Raw genomic sequence first — 24,638 nt, 5'->3', positions numbered from 1 at the left:
GCATGCAGATGTCAGCATGGCTGTCCACCACTGTCCTCTTTCCCGCAGGCATGCACCTCTACAGACACACTGACAGACACACATAGATCTGTAGATGCGCCCACAGATGCCGGAACACTCAGAGGGGAGCAGACAGAAGCATCCCTTCATACACGCATGGCCCTGTCTAGTCTGGGTGTGGCCCGATGTGGGCAGTCCCATACGGCCAAACCCCATGACTCATGGGGAAGGTCTGAGGGGCGTACTCTTAATGGGTGGCCTGGGAAACACTGCTCTAGCTCCAGGATGGACTTGAACTTCCGGGCAAAGGAACCTTAGGACTGGCCTGGGGCTACCCTAGGGTCCACCTGGCTCACCAGCCTCCCCTCTCCCCATGGCCCAGTCTTAGATCCCTGAGCCCTAAGCCTGGGGACAATTGTTGAGGTCCTAGCTGAAGGAGTGGATTTCGCTGGTGGCCAGTTGGTCACGATGCTGTCATTCACCTCCTCAGGTATTCCTTGGGTATCTCTTCCTGTTGCCTCTGCCAGTCCCTGTCTGCCCAAGGTGCTTCCCGCTCTGTTTGAGCTGGTGAAAATCTCTCATAGCTCGGCCTGCTTAAGAGGCCTTGGCCTGGACAGGCAAACCCACCCATCCACTGAGAATCAGAGCTGTATGGCCTTGCCTCTTCTGGATCAGGGATCTTAGAAGAGTTTGGATTGTCTCCTCAGGAACATACAGCCTCCTATCCGACTATAATTAGCTCACTATCTGGGACATTTGCAGGACTCTAAGTTAAGAGCTGCTGGTATAGAAAGTTCACGAGTTGGTACTCTGCAGGATGTGTTCCTGGGTTCTGGAGAAAGGGGTACATTTGAGCAAGAGAGCAGAAGGCCCAGGGCAAGGGACGCAGAAGCTATTCAAAGCATCTGGCCTCAGGAAAAGCGCGGATTTAGACCCCAGCCTCGGAGCCCTTAATCCTTTCCTCTAAGCTCCTTCCAGCCAAATCTCTGATCTGCCAACCTGAGGGGCCCCAGCCCCTTACCACCCAGCCCCTTTCTCGCCGTCCTATGTCCTTTCCTTCCTGCCCTTCAAGACTTGACCACTTCACCTCTTTCCTGTGCCCTTGGCCTTTGGAAAGTCCATGTCCCGTCCTCCTGTAGCCTCGCCCTTGCCTCTCTCCCTGGCTCATTCCCACTTCTCTTCTTTGAGGTGTGTCCGGCTGGGGCAGGCAACCTGGAGCCTGGCGCCCCAGGCAGCTGCTACCTGGACGCAGGGCTGCGGCGCCGCCTGCGGGAGGAGTGGGGTGTGAGCTGCTGGACCCTGCTGCAGGCCCCCGGAGAGGCTGTGCTGGTGCCCGCCGGGGCTCCCCACCAGGTGCTCCCCCAGTGGGCCAGGGGCTCTGCTGTGAGCTCAGAATGTCACAAGAACAACAGCATAGTGATACAGCATTCCTCTGCCTGTTATATTTTTGTCCCTCTCAAGACCTGGAGAGCTAGGCCGGGCAGGAAGCCACACTCCCATTGTAGGGAAGAGAAGCTGAGCAGTCTTGAACTGGGCGCTGGGTCCTCGGATGCCAGCGTGGCCTGTGCCATCTCTGGCATCCCCTTGGCCTGGTTTTGACCACACCCTTTGGGGTGCTGGTGCCGGATCCAAGGCCTCTGTTCTCTGAGAGCTGGATGAGGTCATTATGGGAAGTAGATCTGAGAGCCCAGCCGGGTAGGGGGGTTGTGTGATCCCGAGTCTCCGCTGACCCTCCTGCCCACTTCCTCTCTGGCACAGGTGCAGGGCTTGGTAAGCACAGTGAGCGTCACTCAGCACTTCCTGTCCCCTGAGACCTCTGCCCTCTCCACTCAGCTCTGCCACCAGGGACCTAGTCTTCCTTCTGACCACCGCCTGCTTTATGCTCAGGTGAGTGTAACACTGACCGGGAGGCTGGGTGTGCTGCCCCAAGTCCCTCTGTGGCACAGCTGGAGTGGCATAGCAGATCTAGCTCTGTGCTAAGCAAGCAGCCAGCCCGGGCCCAGGAAGGGTGTCCTTTTTGGTGGGGAGAGCACAGGAATGTGACTGTAAACTCCTTGTCTTCTCTCTTTCTCCTAGATGGACTGGGCTGTGTTCCAAGCAGTGAAAGTGGCTGTGGGAACATTACAGGAGGCTAAATAAGGGGATCCCAGGTGTCCGGGGTAGGAGTGGGGGGGCAGGTAGACCAGGTGCTCAGCTCAGACACAGCTTTAGCAGTGAATGACACTGGGAACGTGGAGACTTTTGGTCAATCCCACAGACACCACTCTGGGCACTAAAGGGCACCCCATTCCCCACCCCCGACCTGGGCTCTAAAGCCAGCAACCACAGTGCCATCGAAGTTCATACCTGTTCTTCGCAGGCTGGTACCTGCTCTACCCCTGTGCCCCTCTCCTTGGTACCAGGCCCACATTGGAGGTGACCGACTCCCTCCAACCCCTGCCCCCCAACCCAGGTGACAAACAGCCCTTCCTTGGGGGACTTAGGGAATCCTTCTGGCTTAAGCAACACCTTCTTCTGCTGCCTCATCCCCTACTGTCCCACCTGAGCTCTGTTACACTACCCACCTCCTCATGGGGCTCCAGGCACCCATTGCACTGCAGGCATGTTGGACAAGGGGCCACTGAAGTCCCGCCCGCTTGCCGGGGAGCTGTGACGTGTAGGGAAGGGATGGCCTCGAGACAATGCCCAGGCTTGGCTGGAGAGAACGACAGGGACAATGCCCTGTCCTTGCTCCCTTCTCTAGCCTCCCTCCTTTCTATTTTCCATTAAAGTCTGTTGTTTTGTGAAAGCTGCCAGTGTGGTTGGCTCTGCTCCTGCAGGCCATGAGGACTGGGGAGGGAGGGGAGAAATGGAAATGAAATGGGGTGGGCAGGAGCTGGGGCCATTGTGACAGGGGCCTCAAACATCTCTGCCAGCTCTTCTTCCCTGGACCTGGGTCCCTCCCTCCCACTGAGGAGTATACGGAGCGGAGCCTTCCAGGGCGCTGCCCCTGAGGATGCTAGGCAAGGCAGAGCCCTGGGACGCAGCAGCAAGGTGGCCAAGCCCCACTCTTCCCCGAAAACTCCAGGATAGCCCATCTCTCCTGTCTGACCTGACCTGGAGCTCCGGGAGCATGGCCCAGAAGAGGCCTTGCCCTGGGCTTGGCCAGCTGCCTGAGACAGTCAGCAACCCCTCCCCATCCCCACGGCCCTCTGGTGTGGCTCTGCCTGCTCCCCTGCCTGAGTACATCTCAGCCCCAACACGCTCCTGCTCGTCATACCTAATTGTTCTGCGGTGGTTCGGGAAATGTTTTTTTTTAATGAAATAAACTTTTTTATTATAAATTTAATATACTTTCAGAACACTTAGTAAATAAGAAAAAGTCACCGTAAGCCCACCTCCACTCATCTCTAACCCAAACACTAATAGTATTTTGGTGTATTTCCTTCCAGTATTTTTCTCCAAGGGTTTATTTCTTTTAATGCCGTTGTGATCATTTTCTATGTTGTTACCTAACCTTCATTTTAAATGGCTGCTTACATTCTGTTACGTGGCTTTGCCATGATTTACATAACCATCCCTCATTTAAAAACAAAAAAAAACTATTGTTTGCAAAGCTAAATTATTTTCATTTTTTTCATGGGCTAGAAAAAGAAAAAGAAAAAAGTAAGGAACGCCTACACTTTACTGTGTCACTGTTTTCGTTTAACGGATCTCAATCCTTTATCATGATTTTGAGGTAGATATTATTTATTTCCATTATACAGAAGAGGAAGCAGGAAGGCTGGGGGTAAGCGAGTCACCCAAGGTCATACTGCAGTTTTAGTGGCGGAATTGGGGTTTGAACCAAGTGTCCTGACTCCAGCTGCCTCATTTATATTATGGTTTTAGGGCTTAATGGCCTTTGTGGGTGGGTTTGTTGTCTTCTCTGTCCTCCTTCCAATACAGGGACTTCACAGCCGATCACGTTCCAAGTAGCACTGAGTGACCCATTGCTACCTACACTTTATCTTATATAGCCATGTCCTGATGTCACCCCAGAACCCCAAACACAGTCTTTCCCGTGGGAAGATGGGGATGGCCCCATCGCTAGGCCTCTTTCTTCTCCCACACACCTCCCTTCTGCCTCCCTTTCCATGGTGGGTCCCAGCACTCTCCAAGGGCATGCTGGGTCTGACTCCTTGCAAACAGCAAGTGGACCAAATGTCCCAGGACTGGACCAGAAATGAAGCCAGTCTAGGTGGGGACTGGCCCTGAGACTCAGTTCAAGGCCTTCCTCCTTATGGAGGCTCGGCTGGCTCCTTGCCCCAGACCAGTCCTGCCCTTCGGGCCTCTGCTTCTCCTGGCACCCTCTCTGTCCAGCTTCTCCTGCAGCCCCTCTCACTGGCGCAGATGGCCCAAAGGCACAACCTTCAGAGCTGAAAGTGACCTCAAGTGTGTATATCCAATGTCACCTTCCTCTTTTTTCTTATAAAGTACATTTTTTAGACCTTTAATTTTGAAATGATTGTAGATTTATAGTTGAGTCACAAAGATAGTACGGATAGTCCCAGCTACCCCTCATCCAGCTTCTCATGTTAATATGGCACGTAACCATGCACAGTGATCGAAACTAAGAAATTGATTTTAATACAACACTATTAACTAAGCAACAGACTTTATTGGGATTCCACTGGTTTCCCACTAATGTCAGTTCTGTTTCCGGATCCACCTGTGCCTACATGTTACACAGTAGATGTGGCTTCCCCAGGGTTACTCAGCAAGCTAGTGGCAGAGTCCACACTGAAACCAGACCTCTTCCTCCCTGTACCTGGGGCTAGTGCCCTCCTTGCCCTTCCCACTTTGACAAGGGACAGAGTTTGTTGCTCTGGGATGGCCTCTAGCATCACAGACACCCTGGCCCCACCCTGCCTGCCCATCCCTGCCCGTTTCCGAGGTTGCCTATGCTGCCTTCCTGCACAGGTGCTCACATGCACGTACAGGCCTATGGGCCCCAAAATGGCTGGCTTGGGCTTTGCTCCCATGGGTGCTGTACTGCATGGACACTCCCGTGCACCCCATGCACGGCCACCCCCACCAGCCAGTGCTTTTCCTTTTCTGGGGATGGAGGTGCACGTGCACAGAAACCTTTCTTTGTTTCTGGTTCTGGAGGTTTCCCTCTCGGCCCTGACCCTGCCTCAACTTTTCCCGTCTGTCTCAGGGACTTTCCTGCCTCAGTTTGGTGTGTGCAATCTTCCTCCGAAAGCCTTAAGAAAGTGTGTTTTCTGTTGTCTCCCTCGGCTCTCCGGAAGGGCTGGTCCACCCCCGCCAGGGCCCTGCCTGTGCCGCCCTTCAGAGTTTACAAGCGGCTTTCATGGCTTTCACGTTGCCTCATGTGCTTCTCACCACAGGGGTGATTAGGTCCACTTCACAGGAGAGGAGTGATAATGGGGGGAGTGGAGCCACGGTTTGTTGCAGTCTTTGCACTTCCAGGCAGTCAGGCTGTCTGGTGTTTATCTCAGGCTGCCTCTGAGGCTTTCTGAGCCCTGCCCAGACATGACCTCATTCTCTCTCAAATCGTCCCTGGGAGGCAGAAAGGAGTCTGGGACCAATGTTATCCCCACTTCACAGATGAGAAAACTGGGGGGTAAACACACACACACACACACACACACACACACACACACCTTTTGGCACCTGTGTTGACAAGCTGCTTTTGTAGTCCTGGGGTCCCTGACTCTTAGCCCTGTGAGTTCAGTGGTTTGGGAGGTGGGGGGGTCTGGGGCTGGGGACGACAATATTCATCAAGTGCCTCCAAAAGGACTGTGGGACCACTGGGGACCCCACGGCCTAATACAAGGCCCTGCTTCTGGGGAACTCACAGTCAGTTCAGCGTGTAAGAAGGGCCTAAGGAGGCTGATCTGCTGTGGCTGGAATTCCCAAGGGTAAAGTCTGGGTCCATGGCAGCCCTGAGGGCACATTTCATAAAAGTGGGCCTTCGTGTGGTAGCAACACATGCTGTGGCCAGGAGGGCCCAGCCAGGGGCTTGGTGGCCTGCCTGGTGATGGTGACCTATGCAGACATCACAGAGCTTCTCCCATGTCTCACATTCCCAACAACCCTGTGAAGGAACAGCTATTGTGAGCCTACTCTCTATGTGAGGAAACTGAGGTCCACAACTTATCCAGGAACACAGAGCCAGCCAGTGAGCAGAGGCCTGGCATCTGGTTCCAAGTCCATGCTTTGTCTGTTCCACCAAACCACTGTCCCCTCAAAAGGGAGATGCACAAAGCCAGCAGGAGGGAAAGGGGAGACCTAACTGAGGATGAGGAGCCCAGACTTGGCTGACTTCACAGTTCCACTCCAACTGGCCCTGCCTTCCTGTCCTGAGAGGAGGTTAAAGGAAGCTCTGAGGAGGAAAGGTCAAGCTGGGAGAGAAGCAGGAGCTCTCCAAAACCCACACCCTGCTCTCGATGTGGTTGGCTGAGCCAGCTGGGTGTGGGGGCAAGAGATGAAGGAGCAGGACCCGGCCCCTGCCCTGGCAGAGTTCTCAGTCTGCAGGGGAGAGGACCCTGAAACTACTGGGAAATGCGGTGGGCAGGGGCCAGGACACTGATGAGGGCTATGTCCGCTGATCCCAGGCCCCCTCTCTGACCCAAATCCCCTCCTCCCACCACCAGCCACACCTTGACCATCCCAGCCCTGCTCCCTCCCTCCTCTGAAACCTGTGACACCTCCTTGGCCAAACCAATCATTTAGCACTTGGTTTATAATCCTGAGCTGACTTTTTATTATCGTCTATGTCTACTTCCCCAACTTGATCAGAATCTCCTCCAAGGCAAGAGCTAAGTTCTCCCTGCTACAATGACATTCGGTACATTTTTAGTGAAAGAAAGAGGTTATTTGGGAAGTGATCATTTCGGTCAATGAAGTGATATGTTTATGACCAAAGCTGGACAGCGGGTCCCAGCCTCGGCCCCGGGCCTCTGTGACGTTATTGGGTTTGTTGTGATGCCACTGTCGCTGGCTACGGTGGCGCTCCGCAGCCTGCAGGCCGGATGACGTAACCATCGGAACCGGTGCGGACATGTGCGCGCTGGAGAAATTAGCAAGGCTGGCGGCTGGAGGTGCCGGTAAAGAGCCAGGAGCAACGCACCCAGAAGCCGAAGCTGGGCGGGGTCCGCTCGGCGGGGAAGGGAGCCTGGCCGCGTTACAGACTGGTCCCGCCCCGCGGTGACCAGCCAGCCAATCCGGGCATGCTGCGGGGACGCGCAGCCTATCAGCGGCCGGGGCTCGGCCGCAGCTTCCACGTTCGCGAGCATGCCCAGCGCGAGTACGCGGGGGAGGGGACGAAGCACCGCGGGCTGCGCGGGTCGCACCCCGCCCGGCTAGGCGGGTTTGCGGGACACGGCTGCCGCCTCCCAAGGAACCCGATGGCCTGGGAAGGCCTGGCGGGGGAGCTGGCGGCGGTGCTGGAAGGCCGGGGGCTATGCGTGCAGAGCTGTGACTCGGAGCCGACCGGGGAGCCGCCGGCGCCGGTGCGGCTGCGGAGGAACGTCTGCTACGTGGTGCTGGCCGTGTGCCTCAACGAGCAGGTGAGCGTCCACCCGCCGGCCCCTTGCCCGGGTGACGGAGCGCGCAGCCAGCCCCGTGGGGACAGAGGACCTACCGGCAGCAGCCATCGCTTCTTTGTGGGTGGCGCTTCCTAGTTTTGCAAAGCACTTGCACTTACACTGACATATGAGCCTCGCGCGGCCCAACCCTACGACTGTCCGATGTACAGAGGAGGAAACTGAGGCCAGGAGCCTGTTTATCTTATCATACTGGGCCTCAGTTCCTTAAAGTGGGGGGACTGTCTTAATTCTCCTTCCTTTCCCCAGAATCTAGCATAGTGCCCAATGTTGTAGAGTGTGCCCTCTTAAAGATCTGTCCAGTGCTGCAGAGATCTCCCCAGAGTCCCTTGGACAGTAATGATGCAGCCTGCACTTAACACCCGGATCTTCTCACCCCTGTGTGATGCTCTTTTTGGCGCTGGTCCCTGTACAAGTTGTTGTAACGACAACTAGAAGGGGCCAGGGCCAAAGGTAGGAGTTGTATAGGGTGGGGGCATGTTTCAAAACCTAGATTCCAGTGAGAGAAAAGGCCACAAGCAGTTTGTAAACCAGGAGGGGAAGCGAGAGATACAGTGATAGACAGTGCAGACAACTTGGCAACCCCCACAGTGGGGCCTGATCCCCAGGCCCTGAGGCAGCTCCCAGGAATCTTACCCTCTTTCTGAGATGGAAGTCTGAATGCAAAAGCATGAATTGCAGAGAGGGGTATCTGGCATCCACACAAGGGTCAGTCCCTGGGAGAGCTCAACGGTCTGACAGTGTCCACCAGGAAGCGGGTACTAGGCAACTGTGTTTGAGATTTCTGGCCCCAGGGCAAGGGAAAGTTGCTGGCTGTGCTGCTCCTTTGGAGCTTCCTGCCTGGCTGTGTGGGGGTGAGGATCCTTTCTCTCTTCAGGATGAGGTGCTGCTAATCCAGGAGGCCAAGAGAGAGTGCCATGGGTCATGGTACCTACCCGCGGGGAGAATGGAGCCCGGAGAGACCATTGTGGAGGCACTGCAGCGGGAGGTGAAGGAGGAGGCTGGGCTGCATTGTGAGCCTCTGACTTTGCTGTCTGTGGAGGAGCGGGGCCCCTCCTGGATCCGCTTCGTGTTCCTCGCTCGCCCCACAGGTATGGCCCACCTGGTGGCAGCATTGGCAGGGGGCAATTGACACCTTTCCCCAGCATGACTTCCAGTGAGATGAGCTCCTATTCTGGCTGGTCCAAGTCTGGCATCTGCAGATTCCAGCCTGAGGGTCAGGGCTAGAATGGTTGGGTAGCTTTTGACTCTGCCAGGCCCAGCACTTCTCTCAGCACAGACCCTTTTCCCCACCCTGTTCCCCACACCTCCCCCAGGTGGAGTTCTCAAGACTTCCAAGGAGGCAGATGCGGAATCCCTGCAGGCTGGCTGGTACCCACGAACCTCCTTGCCCACTCCTCTGAGGGCCCATGACATTCTGCACTTGATGGAGCTGGCTGCCCAGTACTGCAAGCAGGCCAGGCACCCTCTTGTTCTGCCCCAAGAGCTTCCCTGCCGTCTGGTCTGCCAGCGGCTCGTGGCCACCTTTACCAGTGTCCAAACAGTGTGGGTGTTGGTGGGCACGGTGGGGATGCCTCACTTGCCCATCACTGCCTGTGGCTTTAACCCCATGGAGCAGAGGGGTGGCATCAAGATGGCTGTCCTGCGGCTGCTACAGGAATGTCTGACCTTGCACCACTTGGCAGTGGAGACCAAGGGGTTGCTTGGACTACAGCACCTGGGCAAAGACCATACCGATGGCATCTGCCTGAATGTGCTGGTGACAGTGGCTTTTCGAAACCCAGGTATCCAAAATGAGCCCCCAAAGGTTCGGGGTGAGAGCTTCTTTTGGTGGAAGGTGATGGAGGAAGACCTACAAAGCCAGCTCTTACAGAGGCTTCAGGAGTCATCTGTTGTCCCGGTCAACAGATAGGAAGGTGCCATCGGTGCAAGGAGTTGGGAATCTGTGCTCCCTCCACCATGGTGGCTTTGCCACCCTCTGAGGGAGGCAGGTTAGCAATCAGGGATCCTGTTGCACTAGCAGCAGGGCAGTTCTCCTGCTCATGAGGACTTCCATCTCTTCACCGTGGAGCAGGTCCCTACATTGCACCAAAAGGGACAGTGCCTTTAACCGAGCAAGGAGTCCAGAGCTCAAGGCAGTGCTTCCTAAGGGGATATTAGAGCTTTCTGGACCAAAGACAGCATCTTCTCATCATTTTCCATGCCCCCTGCCCCACCTTGGTAAAGCCCTAAATCTGGATTCTCAGGCACTTCAAACATGAAGCGGGTGCTGGGGAGGTCGCTGCAAGGGAATGGACTTTGCTGCGTAAACCAGTGTTGCTTACTTTGCCTCCCTGCCTAAATGTCTCTGTGGGAAGTGAGCAGGAAGAGGGGACTGCCCTCAAAAGAGAAGCTCCTCCCTTGTCCCACCAACAGTCACCCAGGCCTTCCCAGACAGCAAGCCGATGCTGCAAGGGCCAGCCAGCTGGGTATGGGGCGACGGGGGCAGGCAGGCTTCCCTCTGTCCGCCACAGCCTATCTCCAGCCCTCTGGGGCCCTCTTCATTTTGCTTGCCAGGTAGGAAGTGAGCACACTCCTTTCAAGGTTTGAGCCTTGAGAATGCCAGGGGGAGCCCCTGGTGGGGGAGGAGCTGTAAGAGCTGCCCCTGCCTCGGTTTCCTTCTCCTTGAACTCTGCGAATGACCCCTCTCGCGTCACAACCCAAACCAGATGGAAACCCTGTCTTCATCTTCCCTCAGCCCAGCTGAATCATGGTAGAAATTGTTTAAAGAAAGAACTTTATTGAAATTTAAGAGAAAACCAAAGGAAATGAACAAAGAAAATATGGTGTGTTCTCCTCACTGCATCTGAAGTCCAGATTTCTGATTTGGAGCCGGAAAACACTTGATTGGGCTTCCCTTTTGAGCGATGAAGGACGAAGGTAACCTCAAGCCACTTCCTACCCTACCTTTGCCTTTCGTGGCCACCATCTTGTCTTTCTGGACTCTGTAGCTATGGTAGGAATCCTGTCCCCTCTGAGGACAAATATCTTCCCAGTAAGGAAACCAAACCCTTTCACTCTGGTTCACTTCTGTCTTAGGGACCCACCGGGCCATATCCACACCAATGGTCAATGGTCTTTGCTCCCATTATTTAGCTTACAGTGGTTTTCAACCCTGGGTGCCCATTCGAATCACCTGGAGAGCTTTAAAAACAACTCTGGGTCACCCCTAGAGATACTAATTTAACTCGTGAAGAATGGGGCCAGGGAGTTGGTATTTTAAAAAGCCAACTAAGTGATTCTAACATGCGCTGAGGTGAGAACCATTGACCACCCCTCTTGAGTCTTCAGCTCGCTCTGCCCTAGCACACTTTTGGTGACCCCCTCAGAGGATCTCCACATACATTTAGAGTGAGAGTTTTAAACTATCAGGCCCACTGTTCACTAAAGTAGTTGTACAACGCACGACCTAAGCACCTGAAAATGAAAGTTGCATACAGATGCTCCAGACGGCCTACACCCTCATGGTGTCTCTGAGGCTACTCAGCCCTCAGTCGTGGGCAAGCTGAGCAGAAACAGTGTTGCCAGGAGAGGCTGTTCCTGGCAAGCGCTGAGGAACATCAGATTTGCTCTGCCAGAGCCTGTCTCTGTTTACCACCACCCCACCCCCTCCACCCCAGTGCTGAAAAAGGAACTTAATTTGTCTTCCCTGGGGAGGAAGATGGGCCCGAATTAGCAGTGGAGCCCTGGGCGGAAGGACACGAAGGATGGAGAAGGACAGGGCAGCAGTGTCCACGCAAACCACACCATTTATTGCCGTGGTGTCTGGGGGACACCGTGAGAATGCCAAAGTGCATCGAAGCGGGGAGTGTCTGTGATTCCTGGATGCTTGAACATTTTCTGAATTGAAGAGTCCAGACCCAGTTTGCCCACTGAGCTCTGCTCCCGTCTCACACCACACGCACATGCGCACACGCACATGCACGCACATACGCGGTCTTTCAGAGCAGCGGTTCAAGTCCTCCCCAGCTTGGAGGAATGCGGGAGAGGTAGAGGTCACTGAGTTTGCTCCTCTTTCATGTCACCTCTTGGCAACCTGCAGCTGGCTCCTAGAAGCGGCATGGGCAGGAAAAGGAAGCGAAAGGGGCTCTGGCCTGCTCCTCCCTGCCCAGGAGCAAAGCCAGCAACTGCAGTCCTGCTGAGGTAATGCCTGGCGCCGCCTGTGTGTTCCTGCAGGTCGAGACAGATTCAGGCCGGGTGGGGTAGCAGTCCCAGCCTCCGAGGGCATGCGGGGAGAAGAGCATCAGGATTGCTGTCTGTGCCCCAGTCCCGCTCTGCCAGGCCTTGGGCGCCTGCAGTCAGGTGGGCATCCAGGCCTCATCTGTACCCTGAGCTCCCTTGCTCCCCTGGAAGAGCAGTCCATTGAGAACACTGGGCCTGGCCTTCCCCCGTCTCTGAGTCCCTCTGCCCAGGTGTCGTGGACCTGCTGAGACGGGTTCAGAAGGCGCCAGAGAGAGAAACCAGCTGGAGCTGGAGCCTGGCGCCCAGCCCCAGCTCTCCGGGCCCTCTCCCGCCCCAGTGCAGTTGCATCAAGGTTCTCATTAGCAGCTGCCCCCGCCTGGGCGCGGAGCATGCTTTGGCCATTTGCCATGAGACGGTTGGGGATTTTGCAACAGTGTCCGGGAAGACCAGGCAGGCAGAGAGGGCTACCCTGCCATCTACTGCCCCTTCCCCAAAGGTTAAGTCAAGGAAGCAGGAAGAAGAAAGGTCAAGTTTCAGCGGCATCTATGGTACCTAGGGTGACAGTGACAGGGCTCCCATGTCTACATCTTTCTGACCTACGGTTCTGACCGGCCTCGGAGCCATCAGCTCACTCCGCATTGTGCCCTTGAACTGAGTCACAAGTCTTGGCCCACGCCACAAATGGCCCGTAGAGCAGGTGACAGACACAGAACACAGGAGAGTCTTGGTTCAGGTGCTCACTTGGCCATCACAGAGCTTCCCTGGGAAGGCCTCAAGGATACCATGCTGCCTGGGAGGTCCCCTCTTTTGCTTCTTGGCTTTTGGTACCTTGGAGACCCACTTCCTGAAGCCCAGCCTGGTGTAGCTGACAAGGAAGGGTGTCTGAGGTATCCTGGGAGCTAAAGCCCAGGCCTCCAGAGGCAGAGGTCCCTGGATACAGAGGAGATGGAGCCAAGCCCCCACCTGGGAGAAGAGTGGTGGCGGCTGTGCCAGGCAAAAGGCAGCTCCTGGGCAGAGGGGAGGACAGGAGCCTCCCCTCCCGTCATGCTCCTGGCTCAGACATGCCCTTCCGGAGGCGGAGAGAGGCACAGGTGAGGACCATGGGGCGGGAACTTGACGAAAGCAATGGCAGCCAGCTCCTTGCAGAATTCCTCCAGGACTACCACACCCTGGAGGAGGGTCTGGTGGTCCAACCTAAGGGAGAGAGCACAGGGTCATGGCTGGGAGGCACGAGGTGTGCCCCCAGTGTGACGTCCCAGTGTCACCGAGGCATAACCCAGTAGCAGACCCCCTCTGAGTGAGGACAGAGCTCAGCAAGGGGTCCTCTGCGCCCTGGCCTGGCATCTCCCTGCCCTGAAGCATTCCGCCCTCCCAGCCAGGGCTCTTCGCCAGGTACCCACTCCCCTTGGTTACTTACTGCTCCCCAGGGACCTGACCCATCAGCTGCTTGCGCACCAGGAGCAGTTTTCCTGGGAACTGGGGTACCCTCTGAATTCTCTGCATCAAGTCCCCAATTACCTAGAGGAAGAACAAGAGAAGACTGAGGTGGGGACCAGGGACACTCCAGTGGGGTGGCTCTGCTGTATCTGTATCCGCTGTATCTCAGTGTGGTATCTGTGCTTCCCCTGGTGCTGGCAAGGGTCCCCACTCCTGCAGCCCCCGACCACCCTGTCCTGTTCCCCTCCCTCCCTGCCCCACCACTGGCACATACCCTCGGCCAGGCATCCTTACCCGGACGAGCACAGAGAATAGGCTCCTGCAGCCAGGGGCCAGGTTGATGTAGGGGTCCAGGAGGTACTCGTGGATAAGGGGGTGGGGGAAGAGGGCGAGCCGAGACAGGACTGAGGTCACTTGCAGGTTCAGGCTGTATGGCTGCAGGGAACACGGTGGACAAGCTGAGGGTTGCAGGGGGCGGTGAGCATTTTTGCACACCCCCGGAAAGGCGCCTGGCCAGTGTGAACGTGTGCGGGGGTGAGAGACTCACGTGATGTGTGTGTGTCATGGATCCCCTGGGGCTGAGGGCCATAACATGTTAGGGGGCGTGGAGCAGAGGCGAGACCGGGCTTCTCGCCTGGCGAAAGTTGGGGGGTGGGGGTGGTGTGGAGCTGAAGAACCGAATACGACTTGACCCCTGTGGTCAAGCCCTGCTCTCCTGAAGGACTCCAAAGGCACCCACCTGGGGTGCTCCTGTGAGCCCGCACCCTCTGGCTGGGCCCAGTCCTATTGGCTACCTGTTCCAAGATGCGGGACATGCGGTCAAACAGCATTCGGAGGAAGTGACCCTCAAAGAAAGGCCGCTCGGGCTCATGGGGGTCCAGGGGTGTGAGTGCCAGGGGCCAGCCCCAGGGGGCAACTCGGGAGCTGCACTCCTGGAACTGAAACAGGAGAGAGAGTTAGGGGGAGGCCCGTGGTCAGCACACAGAGGGGACCGCACGGGAGGTGGGCTCAGGGCTCTTGGCTAGAGCTAGGAGCATCTTGGGCAGAGCTCAAGGAGGCAACAGGTAGAGTTATCAATCTCACAGCTTTAAGGGGAGAGAAGTGGGTGTTGGCAGAGGCCTCAACACTCACCAGTCCGTAAGCATCGTGGACATATGTGTCATATCCAGTGTCTTCCAGGAAGGCTGAGGTCTTGGCTTCCTCAGGCACGAGGCAGAGGAAGCTGAGAGGCAGAAACCTCGGTGTGGCGGGCCTCCCCTGGTGCCCTGCCTGCCCTGTTCCACCCCCTCCCAGAGGAAACACCTCCTGCCCTGCACCTCATCAGGGCTACGGCTAAAGGCAGAAAGACTCAAGTGGCTCAGACTTGCTGACCTGCCCCCTACCTGTTGACAATTTCAGTCACTGCCGTTTTGCCATCTGAGTTGGTGGCAGGGGCTGGGGGGTGCTTGGCAGAGGGCTGAAAGCCAGCATTGAGGAGGCCATCTGTGAAGTAGGGGTCCTCCTCCAGGTCTCTGTGGCCAGGGCACACATGTGTGACACCAATGAACCAACGAAAGAGTGAGAGGGGGGGTGCTGAGGGCTGGGGTGGGGCCTGGGTTTCACTTACAGGGTGTCCTCATAGCTCTCAGGCTCCGGTGAGCCCCGGACCACATACAGGCGGCCCTCGAGGTGGCACAGGATCAGACTGTGGATGATTTGCTCATGGGGCTTCTGGAGCAGCTCCTCAAACAGCCGCAGCGTGGCAATGCTGATCTGGGGCAAGAAGGGGCCAGCGGGATGTCCCTTCCTGCCCCAGCTTCTGGCTATGCCTAGGAGTTGTTCACCCAGACAGGGGAAGTGCCCCTAGAAAGGGTCCCCTCCTTGGCAGGTTTTGGGAGGTGTGAATGGGTGTTGGCATGGGAATCGGAAATCCGGCTGGTCCCAGTTCCATTACTAATTCGGTGAGCAATATCGGGCATGACAGTTGGCTTCTCTTTGCCTCAGTTTCCATGTCCGATAAATGGAATATCGGCCTCAGCTACTTCACAGAGTGGCTGTAAGCCTGAAACAAGCCCAATGAATATAAAAGCAAAATACAGAGTGCCATCACAAGTATATGATCACGGAAAATGACCGTGTGACAAAGCAGTCTAGTCACCAGTTGCTGCATCACTGTTTTAGGGTTGAGGGGAGTGTTTCAATGTTTCAAAGGCAGAACCACCTGGAAAGCTAGTGAAAATGGAAATCTCTTTGGCAGGGGTGGGATGGCAGCGAGTGCTGCTGAGGGCCCTCCCTCCTCACCTCATCAGAGAGGTGGTCACAGTGCCTGACAAGGTGAGTGCGCAGAGTGCAGGGGCTGTCCCCAGGGACTGCAGGCCGCTGCTCCGTGCCCAGGAGGAAAGCCACAGCCTCTCGAAGCAGCGCAGGGGAGCGGAGCTGGCGCAGCAGGGCCGTGAGCAAGGCGGTGGTGGTGAGGATGCTCTGCTCGGACCTATGAGGAGAGAGCACTGAGCCAGGTGGGGGCGGGGAGGCCAGACAAACAGAGACTGGACGAGTGTGGGGGTGGCAGAACCCCTTTCTGGTTACCTTCTCTGGCTAGTGTCTCCCTGCTCACTCCCATCCATCCTGAGGTCCTGGGGTCCAGGGCAGAGGCCTTTGCTAGCTCACAACAGCTCTGAGCCATGTGTATTGGGGGACAAGGCCTGGCCAACATGAACTGATGGAGCCCACAGGCTCACTTACTCAAGGAGTTCCCTGGCCATAAGGACAGGATGGGGCAGGTGGGGTGGGTGGCTCGATCCAGACCATGGCCTCATCTGAGGGGACTGGACGCAGACTTACACGTGCAGGAGCTGGGGCTGCAGAATCTCCACAAATAACTTCTCAGCCACAGCCTTTGCCAAGGCATCCGCAAACACCTGGGCGCCAAAAAGCATGTCTTAAACATACTTACCTTCGGCGACAGTTTTCCGCTGAGAAATAACTATCTTTGCACAGCGTCCAAGACAACAGGGACAGGGTCCCGGCTAACCCAGGGCTCTGCCTGGCTCCTGGGAGACCCACTCAGTCCTTGAGGTGGAGACAGCGAAGGGAGCAGTGCGAAGCAGGGAACGCTCTCCTTACCGTGTGTGCCTCCATGATGAGCTGGTCGCAGTAATCGAACCACCCCAGAAAGGCAGCCAAGGCCTCTTTGCCAGGGAAGGAAGCCTCATCAGACGGGGCACTGGGTAACCTGCGGGGGGTTGAGGGAGGCGCTGTGAGGCCTGCCTCTGCTCTGCTCTGCTCTGTTCCAGGAGCTGAGCCCTTCCTCCTAGGCCCCGGAATCTCTGGGGCAGGGCAGGGACATGGGCGGGGGGTGGGGCGAGGTGGTCAGTTTTACTGGGGGCTCTGTGGACAGAAGCAAAAGTGAGGCTTCCCTGGAGGGTGAGAAGGCCCTTGGGACAGGCTGTAACCTCTGGAAAAGGGTGGCCAGCAGGGGTCCCCATCCCTCCTGGAAAACAAGAAGAGCTGGCTACCAGAGGACACGCAGGGCTTCCAGCCCCTGAAGATGCAGCCTCGCCTTCCCTGGCCAAGCACCTACCTCCAGCTGATACCTTCCAAAGCAGCAACGTCTGCAGGGTCCAGAAGGGTGGGCATGGACTGGTACAGCTGGCAAAGGTGCTCAACGATCACAGGGCAACAGGGGCTGCTCTGCACCAGGTAGGTGGCGGCTGCCTGGGAAGCCACGCTCACCAGGAGCAGCAGGTTCTCCTGGGCCTTCAAGGCCACCCGACCTTTCTAGGGGACAGGGGTACAACTTCAGGGGCATGCACCTGAGCCCCCAGGTCTTCTCTGAGCAACCCGGCCCCCAACCCCAGCACAGGCCTTCTCAGTGGCGATCACCTTGCTCTTGCACAAGCCAGTCAGGGAGGTGATCAGGTTGCTCTCCCCAATTCCTCCATCAGGCTCCTCAGTCTCAGCAGGCAGCGGGGCTGTCAAGCCCCAGGCCCCACAGGAACCCCTGTCGGGAGCCCTGTTGTGGGGGCTCGCTGGCTCTTGAGGCAGGGCGGTGGGTTCTCTGGATGCCTTCTTCCTAGTGACAGTCTTTTTACCCTACAACGGAGGCTGGATGGGGCCAGGTGGTGGTGGAGTCCATTCCCCATGCTGCCCCCTTGGGATGTGCAGGATGTGCTGGCTGTCAGGGCCTCGGCACGGGGCTGGAGGGGAAGTCGCCCGAGTGCCTCCCTAGTGACCCACGCTACCTCTGCTTCCTCCAAGGGGCTTGCCCTGGGTCTGGGCCCTCCCGTCCTGTTCCCCAAGGAGGCGCTCACTTCCAGGATGTAGGTGAGCAGGGCTGGATCCTGCTGGATCTTGGAGCAGAGGACGGTGGTGAACTGCACCTCCTCCTTTTCTGTGAGGGATCCGGGAACTGTCCCACCAAGCCGGAGAAGTTTCTGGAAGGGGAGCAGGACAGAAACGGAGAGGCAAGAGTGGCAGAGAAGAGAGGAGGTTTTACCCCCAGACACCTCTTAGGCCCCTCACCTGCACAGGCCTGTGGACATTGAGGTAATGCAGGAGGGGGTGCTGCACCTGGGCCAGCACCTTGCTGAAGAACTGGAACACCTGCTGCCGCATGCCTGGCGGGTACTGCGGGTCAGGGAACAGAATGCCTGTCAGGAGAGGAAGCTGTGGCCCCACCTGGAGCGCTGCCCCCCACCCCCACGCAATTCCTCCCCTCCTCGCTGCTCAGAGGGCACCTTCGCTGTGAGCCTCCTCCCCACTGCTGAAACTGGCCTCGTCTGCGCTGCCAGCTCCCTGTCCTGCTTTCTCTTTCTCCATAACCTTGTCATTAACTGAAAACCCTACATGCAGGCTCCTTCGTCTTAATCACTGCTGTGTCCCCAGCAGCTGGGACACAACCTGGCACTTGGCTGGTCCTCAGCACATCTCTGCCGACTGAATGACAGGGAGCCTTTCCTCAACCTCAACGACAGCGAGCATGAGACACTAAAACAGATAAGCAAGGAGACATCGGGGGAGTGCTAGGTCAGCCGGCCCCAGTGCCCCTGCCCCTCCATCGCCCCTAACGCTCCCTGCCCCAGTGTCAGGACTAGGAGGAGCACACAGGTGGAAGAGCCTGGAACTCAGGGGCCTGGCTTGCACAGAAGGTTCCAGAGGCCCCGAGGCCCCGCCTACCTCGGCTTTGCCCAGGGTGCACAGGGTTTCTAGGATCTTGTGCTGCAGCAGGTACTCGAGGCAGGGCCCGGCCTCGCCCGCTGCCTGCTGCCGCTCCTCGTACACCAGGATGTCCAGCATCTGCTTCAGCCGCCAGGGAATGTCCGTCTTCTTGGCTGGGGTGTTTTCATCTGAGATTTAGGTAAAACGGTGAGTGGGGGGAAGATGGCACTCTGGCTCCATGGGGTCAAGCTGGTGGGGCCTGGAGCTGGGGTGGCTGAGGGCAACCTAGAGTGAGGCCAGGTTAACAGTCTGCTTCAAAGGCTGGTGGAAATGGAAGTTCACAGTTGATGCCTTCATATTTAAAAACACAGAAGACATAGAACAAGGCCCAGGATACAACTGAGAATGTGTACATGCCCCAGTGCTTTATCAGAGGGAAGAGCATCATTTTTTTCTCCAAACCCTGGGGCCTACAGAAGGATCTTTGCTAGGGCTGCAGGCCAGCTCTGGGCCTGAGTGAGAATCTGTGGGCTCAAGGGTCTGTCGTATAATTTAGAAGCTGTCTTCTAGCAGCTTCCTGACAGATAACCTCCTGAAGCCTGTTTCTGTCCCTTTCACATTCATAGAAGGCAATACTCTGTTTCTTAAAAAGCAGGAAAAAATAATCTGTGCACGACCAAGTGTTTGGACTCAAACCTGCTGTACCGTGTAGAGGTCCTGATGGAGAAGGTGGCCTGTGGGGATTTCTTAGGCAGAGCTGCAGTGGGTGGAGGAATTTTTTTTAAGTTTTAGTACTCTGAGACAGGCCTTGGAGCACCCCCTAGTTTTCGTGAACACACGGGGCTCTTCAGTGAGGTAGCCTGCATCATCTACCGCCTACCTCTGGTGTAGGGACTGCCCACTTCTATGTAGGGAAATCAAGGGATTGGGCCCCCGCGAAGCCCCAGGCAGACTTGGGTCAGCTCTGGATCTCTTCCTACTCTCCTGATGGATTGGGGCTCTCTGTCAAGATCTAAAATCAGTCTAAAGGTACAAACTTCCAGTTATAAAATCGGGCCTGGGGAGGTAATGTGCAGCATGGTGGGTATAGTTAATAATACTGGATTGTATAGTTAAAAATTGCTAAGGAAGTAGATCTTAAAAGTTCTCATCACAAGAAAAAAATTGTAACTATGTGGTGATTGTTAACTAGACTTATTGTGATTATTTTGCAATCTATCTCTATATTGAATCAATATGTTGTATAACTGAAAACTAATATAGTGTCATATGTCAATTATATGTCATTGAAAAAGAAGAGAGATCATCAGTCTAAAGTAGTCATTCTCAACTGGGGGGCGATTTTGCACCCCTCACCCCGGGGACATTTGGCAATGTCTGGAGAAACATTTACGGTTGTCACAATGAGGACGGGGAGCTACTGGCCTCTGGTGGGTAGAGGCCAGAGTTGCTGCTAAATATACTACAATGCACCCCCACAACAAAGAGCGAGCCAGTCCAAATGTCCAGTGCCAAAACTGAGGAACCCTGTCTAACAGAAGGTTCAGAGGGTCCCTCAGAGTAGTCAAAGCCACTTTCTAATTTCTTGCGTGAGCTCGGCCTAGAAATAAAGTCTTTAGGAAAGCTGTAGGCTGGACTCAACCCCAGTCTGAACTCCAGGAAGTGAAAGCTAAGGACCCAGCACAGGGTTACCTGACAACCAGTGTGCATCCGCCAATATCAGCTCACTGACTACAGAGCAGCCAATCAGATTTCGCCCCCAGGGAGCGAGACTGATGGGCCCAGATACCTCAAGGCTTTGGCTCTCTGGGGTGTCAGGCTGGGAGAAGAACCGAGGCATGTTTTATGTTTTTGTCCTCCTCCTACCCCTGACTCTACAAGGGAAATGTCCTCCAAGTTGGCTTAGGGAAAGGAGGAATTTGTTCAATTTCTTTACCATTCATCAGTAAGCCCCCGATACAGGCACTTGAAGACTGAAGGCCTGGACGCTGTACCCACCTGGAAGCTGAAGGCGATGGAGCTCAATCTCTGCCTTGCAGGGTAGGCCAGTGAGACCCCCAACCTCCTTGTCCCCACTCCCACCTCACATCCCTCATCTCGCAAAAGGTCAGAGTAGGGCCAGCCCACACTCTGAACTCCTAGGAAGCAGATGTCACCTTCCCCAGGACATACGTGCCTCTGAGCTACATGGTGACTCTGCCCATACCTTCTTCCCAGTTCCCTGCAGGGGAGACCAGGCCCCACCTGTGCTTTCGATGTAGTAGTGCGTGATACCCTTCCAGTGCTCCACGAACGCCTCCAGCAGGTCAATGCTGGGCTCCCGCTGCAGAGAGAGCAGAGACACAGACTGCGTGATCACGGGCTCCGCTGCTACCGGCACTCATCGGAACAGACATTCTACCATCTACTAAGTGTCGGGTCAGTGCGAGGCCCTGGAGGAGGCACTGTGATCCCGAATTCTCAAAAGGAAGAGTAACACATGTATAGGAAGCACGTCCGCACTGTCTCCATATCTTGCCAACAACCTCCTGGCACTTCTCCCCAGAACCCCCTCTCCTGGAAATGCTGTACTCCTGCCACATGTCATGATGCCACAATCCCTGTCCCAGAGGAGTGAAGAATGTTGGTGCAGTAAACAGACAGAAACAGATCATTTCAATGCAACATAGTTATGCTACAGTGGAGGTACACAGAGGAAAACGGGGGGTATCCCCAAAACAACAAAAGCAAGACAGAGATGGAACATGTGGTAAAGACGAAACTTTCAGGTCCTTCTGAATCTGAGACTCTGTGAAAAGCTGTGTTCAAGGCCATGACAGGCTCAGTTCAGCCAGATGGGTAACGTTAGCATAATATTAAGAAAGAGCTTTACTTGTAATGGGAGTGCAGCTTTGGGCCAAGGCTGCAGGCTGTGCAGCCCTAACTCCTCCTTAGCTAGCTCTGCTCCCATCCATGCCTCCTCTAGCTCCTTCTCTTGGCCCTGGGGGATTCTGACTCTATGAGCAAGCCCTAAATGCCACCTTCCTCCCCGCACCCCGCCGCCATTTCCAGAAGTGCTCTTTCCATCTCCACGGTCTTGTTGGAACTGACCTTGAACTGATAACAACCACTTTCCCTGAACACTTCTCCCAAAAAAGGGCATTTCTTCTCTTTCCTTGCAGAGCAAATGTTTGCAAGAGAAAAATGCACAAAAATGCACAGTCCCTCCCCACAGACATTTATTTCTACCATTTGGTCTTTGCTCAGGCCACTCCTCTGCCCAAGATGCCCTGTGCCCCCTACACTTGTCTAGATCCTAACAGTCCCCAGTGAGGTCCCACTGAGGCCACCAGCTCCACCAAGCCCTCTCCAGGGATCCTGGATGCATCTCCCTCTAACTTCATGCTTTATTGCAGAGAACTGCGTTATCTCCTTTAATCTATTCAAGAAGTATCTTCTGAGTGCCTACTACATACAGGACACTATGCTGGATGCCACAGGCAGTACAGTGCCACAAAGGAGAAGAGAATACAAAACCGCACTGAATCACTAACTCAACTACAGGAAGTACTGTGACGACACAGGAGAGGTGGAAAGTGACCTCTAGGAAAAGAGGGGTAATTTCCAACAGGCTAGAACAGAGAAGGCTTTACTCATGTCATGCCGGAACTAAAACTTGAAGAACTGGGTCAGATTTCAACAACTAGAGATGACATTTCCTGCAGAAGGCACTCTGCAAAGTGTGTCTTGGGCAAGAATGGATTGACGAGTGAGTATACGGAGCTTTGAACGCCAAGACGAGAAGTCTGAATATTTTTTTTGTAGGCAATGGGGAGCAGCAGGTCAGTGACATTTTCCGGGCGGTGTTTTAGGAAGTCACCTGGAAGTTGTGCGTAGGAAACAAAGGCAAGAAGAATGCTTAGAAGGCCATTACGACGAGGAAAGAAGCAATAACGCGGAAGCAGAGGCCAGGACACACTTCCCATTGCCTTGGCTGCCCAGGCAATCTTGTCTTTCAAAATCAGTTGTGGGGACCAGGGCCCTTGCCAGAGGGACATCTCCCACAGTCATTCCAGACACACTGTGTATGTGGTGTGACCGTATCTTATCACATTCTATGTGATACTATTATTGTAGAATCTCTGCTTGCCCCTAAAGGGCCACGCACATGGTGACTACTCATTAATATTTACTAAAAAGCTCAGTAAGCTCCTTAACACACCTTTCCATAGTTCCCTGTATTTGGAAAGCCCCTGACCGTTGGCCAACACTACAATTATCAAACAAGTCTGTGATGGGGGCTCATCAAGCCTCAAAATTCATTTATAGTCTCCGAAAACCTTGAGCTGGGCTTAAACCAAAAATAATAATAATAACAATAATAATAACAATAATAATAATAATAATAATAATAATAATAATAAAGAAAAAGAAAGGAAACAAAGAAAAAAAGGAATACAGGAAGAATAGAAGAAACAGGAGAACGCAGGTTAGCCAAAACAGACCATTAGAGAGAAGAAAGTAGGGAGCTAATCACTGCCTGAGTCTATTACTAGCTACTCTAACTCCAAACCAAAGAAATTGTACCAGATAATTTCCTTCTGAAGGTAAGGATTGCTATTCTATTTTGTCAGAAGAGAGCAGGAAAAGCACGCTTTCTCCTTAAGAAGTCAAACAACTTGCTGGGGTCTTAACCTGATGACTTAGCCAGGGGGAAGACCTATGCCCACGCTGCAGGGGTACAGAGGAAAAGAGGGGTTCCCACCCTTCCCAACAATCCACGCGGGGCCAGTCAAACTTCTAGGGTACTGCCTATAGGCTATACACTGAGGAGCCTGAGAGATCGCCTGCCTGAAATTATCTCCTTTGACCACCAATATCAACTCCAGCCTCTGATAGTGAAATTCTTGCATTGGAGGCATTAGAAATTCACTTCTTAAGGCGAAGGTCTTGTCTGTCAATCACCTCCCCTTGGGTATGGAGCTCTCCCTGAAAGGTATGAAGTAGTTTGTCAGATCACTTTCAAAGATGATGGCTGTCTTGATTGGGGACAAGGAGGAGGGGAAGGAGAGATCATATGGAATTCCTCCCCAGGTGGGATGGTCCCAGGTCCCTGGCCATCTGGGGAGGGCAGCGCTGGGGGCAGGTGGGGCAGATGTGCAAGAAACAGAAGCTTTTCACTTTGTTCATAAGTTTGCTTAAGGCTGAGACTGTTCTCATTCATAATAAGCTCTGATGGGGGGTGGAGGGGGAGGAAGGGAATCCAAAGTTGTTTCTCCTGAGAAAATCTGATAAACTGATCAATTTGGAAAGGGTTTATACTGAGACAAAAGAATTAACTTTACAGACAGATTCTTGGCAGGGTTAAGTTACAGGGCCTCTGGCTACCCTATCTAAACTGCACTTTTATCTTACTAAATGAAGTGCCCACCTCTGCCCAGCCTTCACCCCCGAGAGAAAACGGCAAAAACACAAACTCCAGGGAATGTCAGAAATCCATATACTCTTCCCCAGAGGGCTGCTCCAGGCCCTACCACGCACAGCTGGCCTCCCCTGACTCAATGCTCCTGCACTGTGAGATTACAGGCTGGAAACCTGCAGAAGGCTGCTTCCTGGGCGAGGGCCCACCCACCCCAGACTGTGTGTCCCCTTCCTGGGGACTTGGCCAGTTAGGCCCCGCACTGCCCAAGTGGAGGGTGAGAACACGCTGGGCCTGAAGAAGGTCTTGGAGTGCTGTGGGGGCTCCGAGGGAGGGAAGGGGTGGTTGTTTTTAAGCCCAGGGGACCAGAAGGGAGGAGCAGCGAGCGGGAGGGAGACAAACAGAGGACGGGGGTGGGGACTTGGGGGAATTTGGCCAAGAAACTATTGGGTGACAAGGGAGCACCGCGACACAGAAGAGCAGGGACTCGGAAGAGACTGGGGAGCAGGAAAAAGAAACAGGAAGCAGGGGAGAACGGTCAGGAAATGGAGCGGTCTGGGAAAGAAGCAACTGGAAGCACGGAGGGCAGTGCGGGAGGGCGCGACCGGACGGCGCGGGGAGGCCGGAGAGGGCGCCGTGGCCCGGTGGGGGTCCCCTCCCCCGGGCGGCCCGCGCCCACCGCCCTCCGCCCGCCCACCGGCCCCGCCCCGGCCGCCCCGGCCTCACCGCGCCCACGGCCTCCTGCAGCAGCGCCCCGAGCCGGCTCAGCATGATGGCGCCCGCCGCTCCGCTCTGCTCCGCTCCCGGCTCCCGGCTCCCGGCTCCCGGGCGGCGCGGCGGCGGCGGCGGCGGAGCTC

General features: G+C 55.3%; 3 protein-coding genes across 11 annotated transcripts in view; 2 read left to right on the top strand and 1 right to left on the bottom strand.

The window, feature by feature from the left end:
• The window catches only part of HR (HR lysine demethylase and nuclear receptor corepressor), a 17,460-nt gene extending 14,986 nt beyond the window's left edge, over window positions 1-2,474 (top strand). For 7 of the 9 annotated variants that reach the window (XM_039868032.1, XM_039868030.1, XM_039868031.1 and 4 more), the window contains 3 exons: window positions 1,189-1,353; window positions 1,759-1,887; window positions 2,077-2,474. In XM_039868032.1, the coding sequence (XP_039723966.1) occupies window positions 1,189-1,353; window positions 1,759-1,887; window positions 2,077-2,139 (357 nt within the window). In that variant the 3' untranslated portion in view covers window positions 2,140-2,474. The remainder of the gene's footprint in view (window positions 1-1,188; window positions 1,354-1,758; window positions 1,888-2,076) is intronic. The other 2 variants (XM_039868039.1, XM_039868038.1) reach the window with 1 other exon arrangement.
• A 4,725-nt stretch (window positions 2,475-7,199) lies between these two features.
• Window positions 7,200-10,645, top strand: NUDT18 (nudix hydrolase 18). Its single transcript, XM_039868029.1, has 3 exons — window positions 7,200-7,553; window positions 8,467-8,680; window positions 8,906-10,645. The coding sequence occupies exons 1-3, from the start codon at window positions 7,215-7,217 to the stop codon at window positions 9,499-9,501; spliced, it is 1,149 nt and encodes a 382-aa protein (XP_039723963.1). The 5' UTR covers window positions 7,200-7,214; the 3' UTR covers window positions 9,502-10,645.
• Window positions 10,646-11,357: 712 nt separating this feature from the next.
• On the bottom strand, window positions 11,358-24,636 carry FHIP2B (FHF complex subunit HOOK interacting protein 2B). Its single transcript, XM_039868016.1, has 17 exons — window positions 24,508-24,636; window positions 20,628-20,706; window positions 18,402-18,571; window positions 17,748-17,852; window positions 17,537-17,659; window positions 17,109-17,318; window positions 16,807-17,003; window positions 16,350-16,458; window positions 16,068-16,144; window positions 15,528-15,717; window positions 14,854-14,999; window positions 14,630-14,758; window positions 14,379-14,469; window positions 14,042-14,185; window positions 13,542-13,682; window positions 13,228-13,328; window positions 11,358-13,004 (listed from the first exon to the last, which is right to left on the bottom strand). The coding sequence occupies exons 1-17, from the start codon at window positions 24,550-24,552 to the stop codon at window positions 12,866-12,868; spliced, it is 2,196 nt and encodes a 731-aa protein (XP_039723950.1). The 5' UTR covers window positions 24,553-24,636; the 3' UTR covers window positions 11,358-12,865.
• Window positions 24,637-24,638: the final 2 nt, after the last annotated feature.

The sequence above is a fragment of the Pteropus medius genome, unplaced genomic scaffold (assembly GCF_902729225.1).
Source record: "Pteropus medius unplaced genomic scaffold, Ma_sr-lr_union100, whole genome shotgun sequence".
Classification (NCBI taxonomy): domain Eukaryota; kingdom Metazoa; phylum Chordata; class Mammalia; order Chiroptera; family Pteropodidae; genus Pteropus; species Pteropus medius.
This window is presented reverse-complemented; position numbering and strand designations above follow the sequence as displayed.

Excerpts from the sequence above, each read along its gene's own strand:
- NUDT18 (XM_039868029.1), top strand. The coding sequence starts at position 7,215 with ATGCTGCGGGGACGCGCAGCCTATCAGCGGCCGGGGCTCGGCCGCAGC. Across the intron at positions 7,554-8,466 it reads CCGTGTGCCTCAACGAGCAG|GATGAGGTGCTGCTAATCCA; the intron begins GTGAGCGTCCAC and ends TTCTCTCTTCAG. Across the intron at positions 8,681-8,905 it reads GTTCCTCGCTCGCCCCACAG|GTGGAGTTCTCAAGACTTCC; the intron begins GTATGGCCCACC and ends CACCTCCCCCAG.
- FHIP2B (XM_039868016.1), bottom strand. The coding sequence starts at position 24,552 with ATGCTGAGCCGGCTCGGGGCGCTGCTGCAGGAGGCCGTGGGCGCG. Across the intron at positions 14,470-14,629 it reads GTGACTGAAATTGTCAACAG|CTTCCTCTGCCTCGTGCCTG; the intron begins GTAGGGGGCAGG and ends TCTGCCTCTCAG. Across the intron at positions 14,186-14,378 it reads TCCACGATGCTTACGGACTG|TTCCAGGAGTGCAGCTCCCG; the intron begins GTGAGTGTTGAG and ends CTCCTGTTTCAG.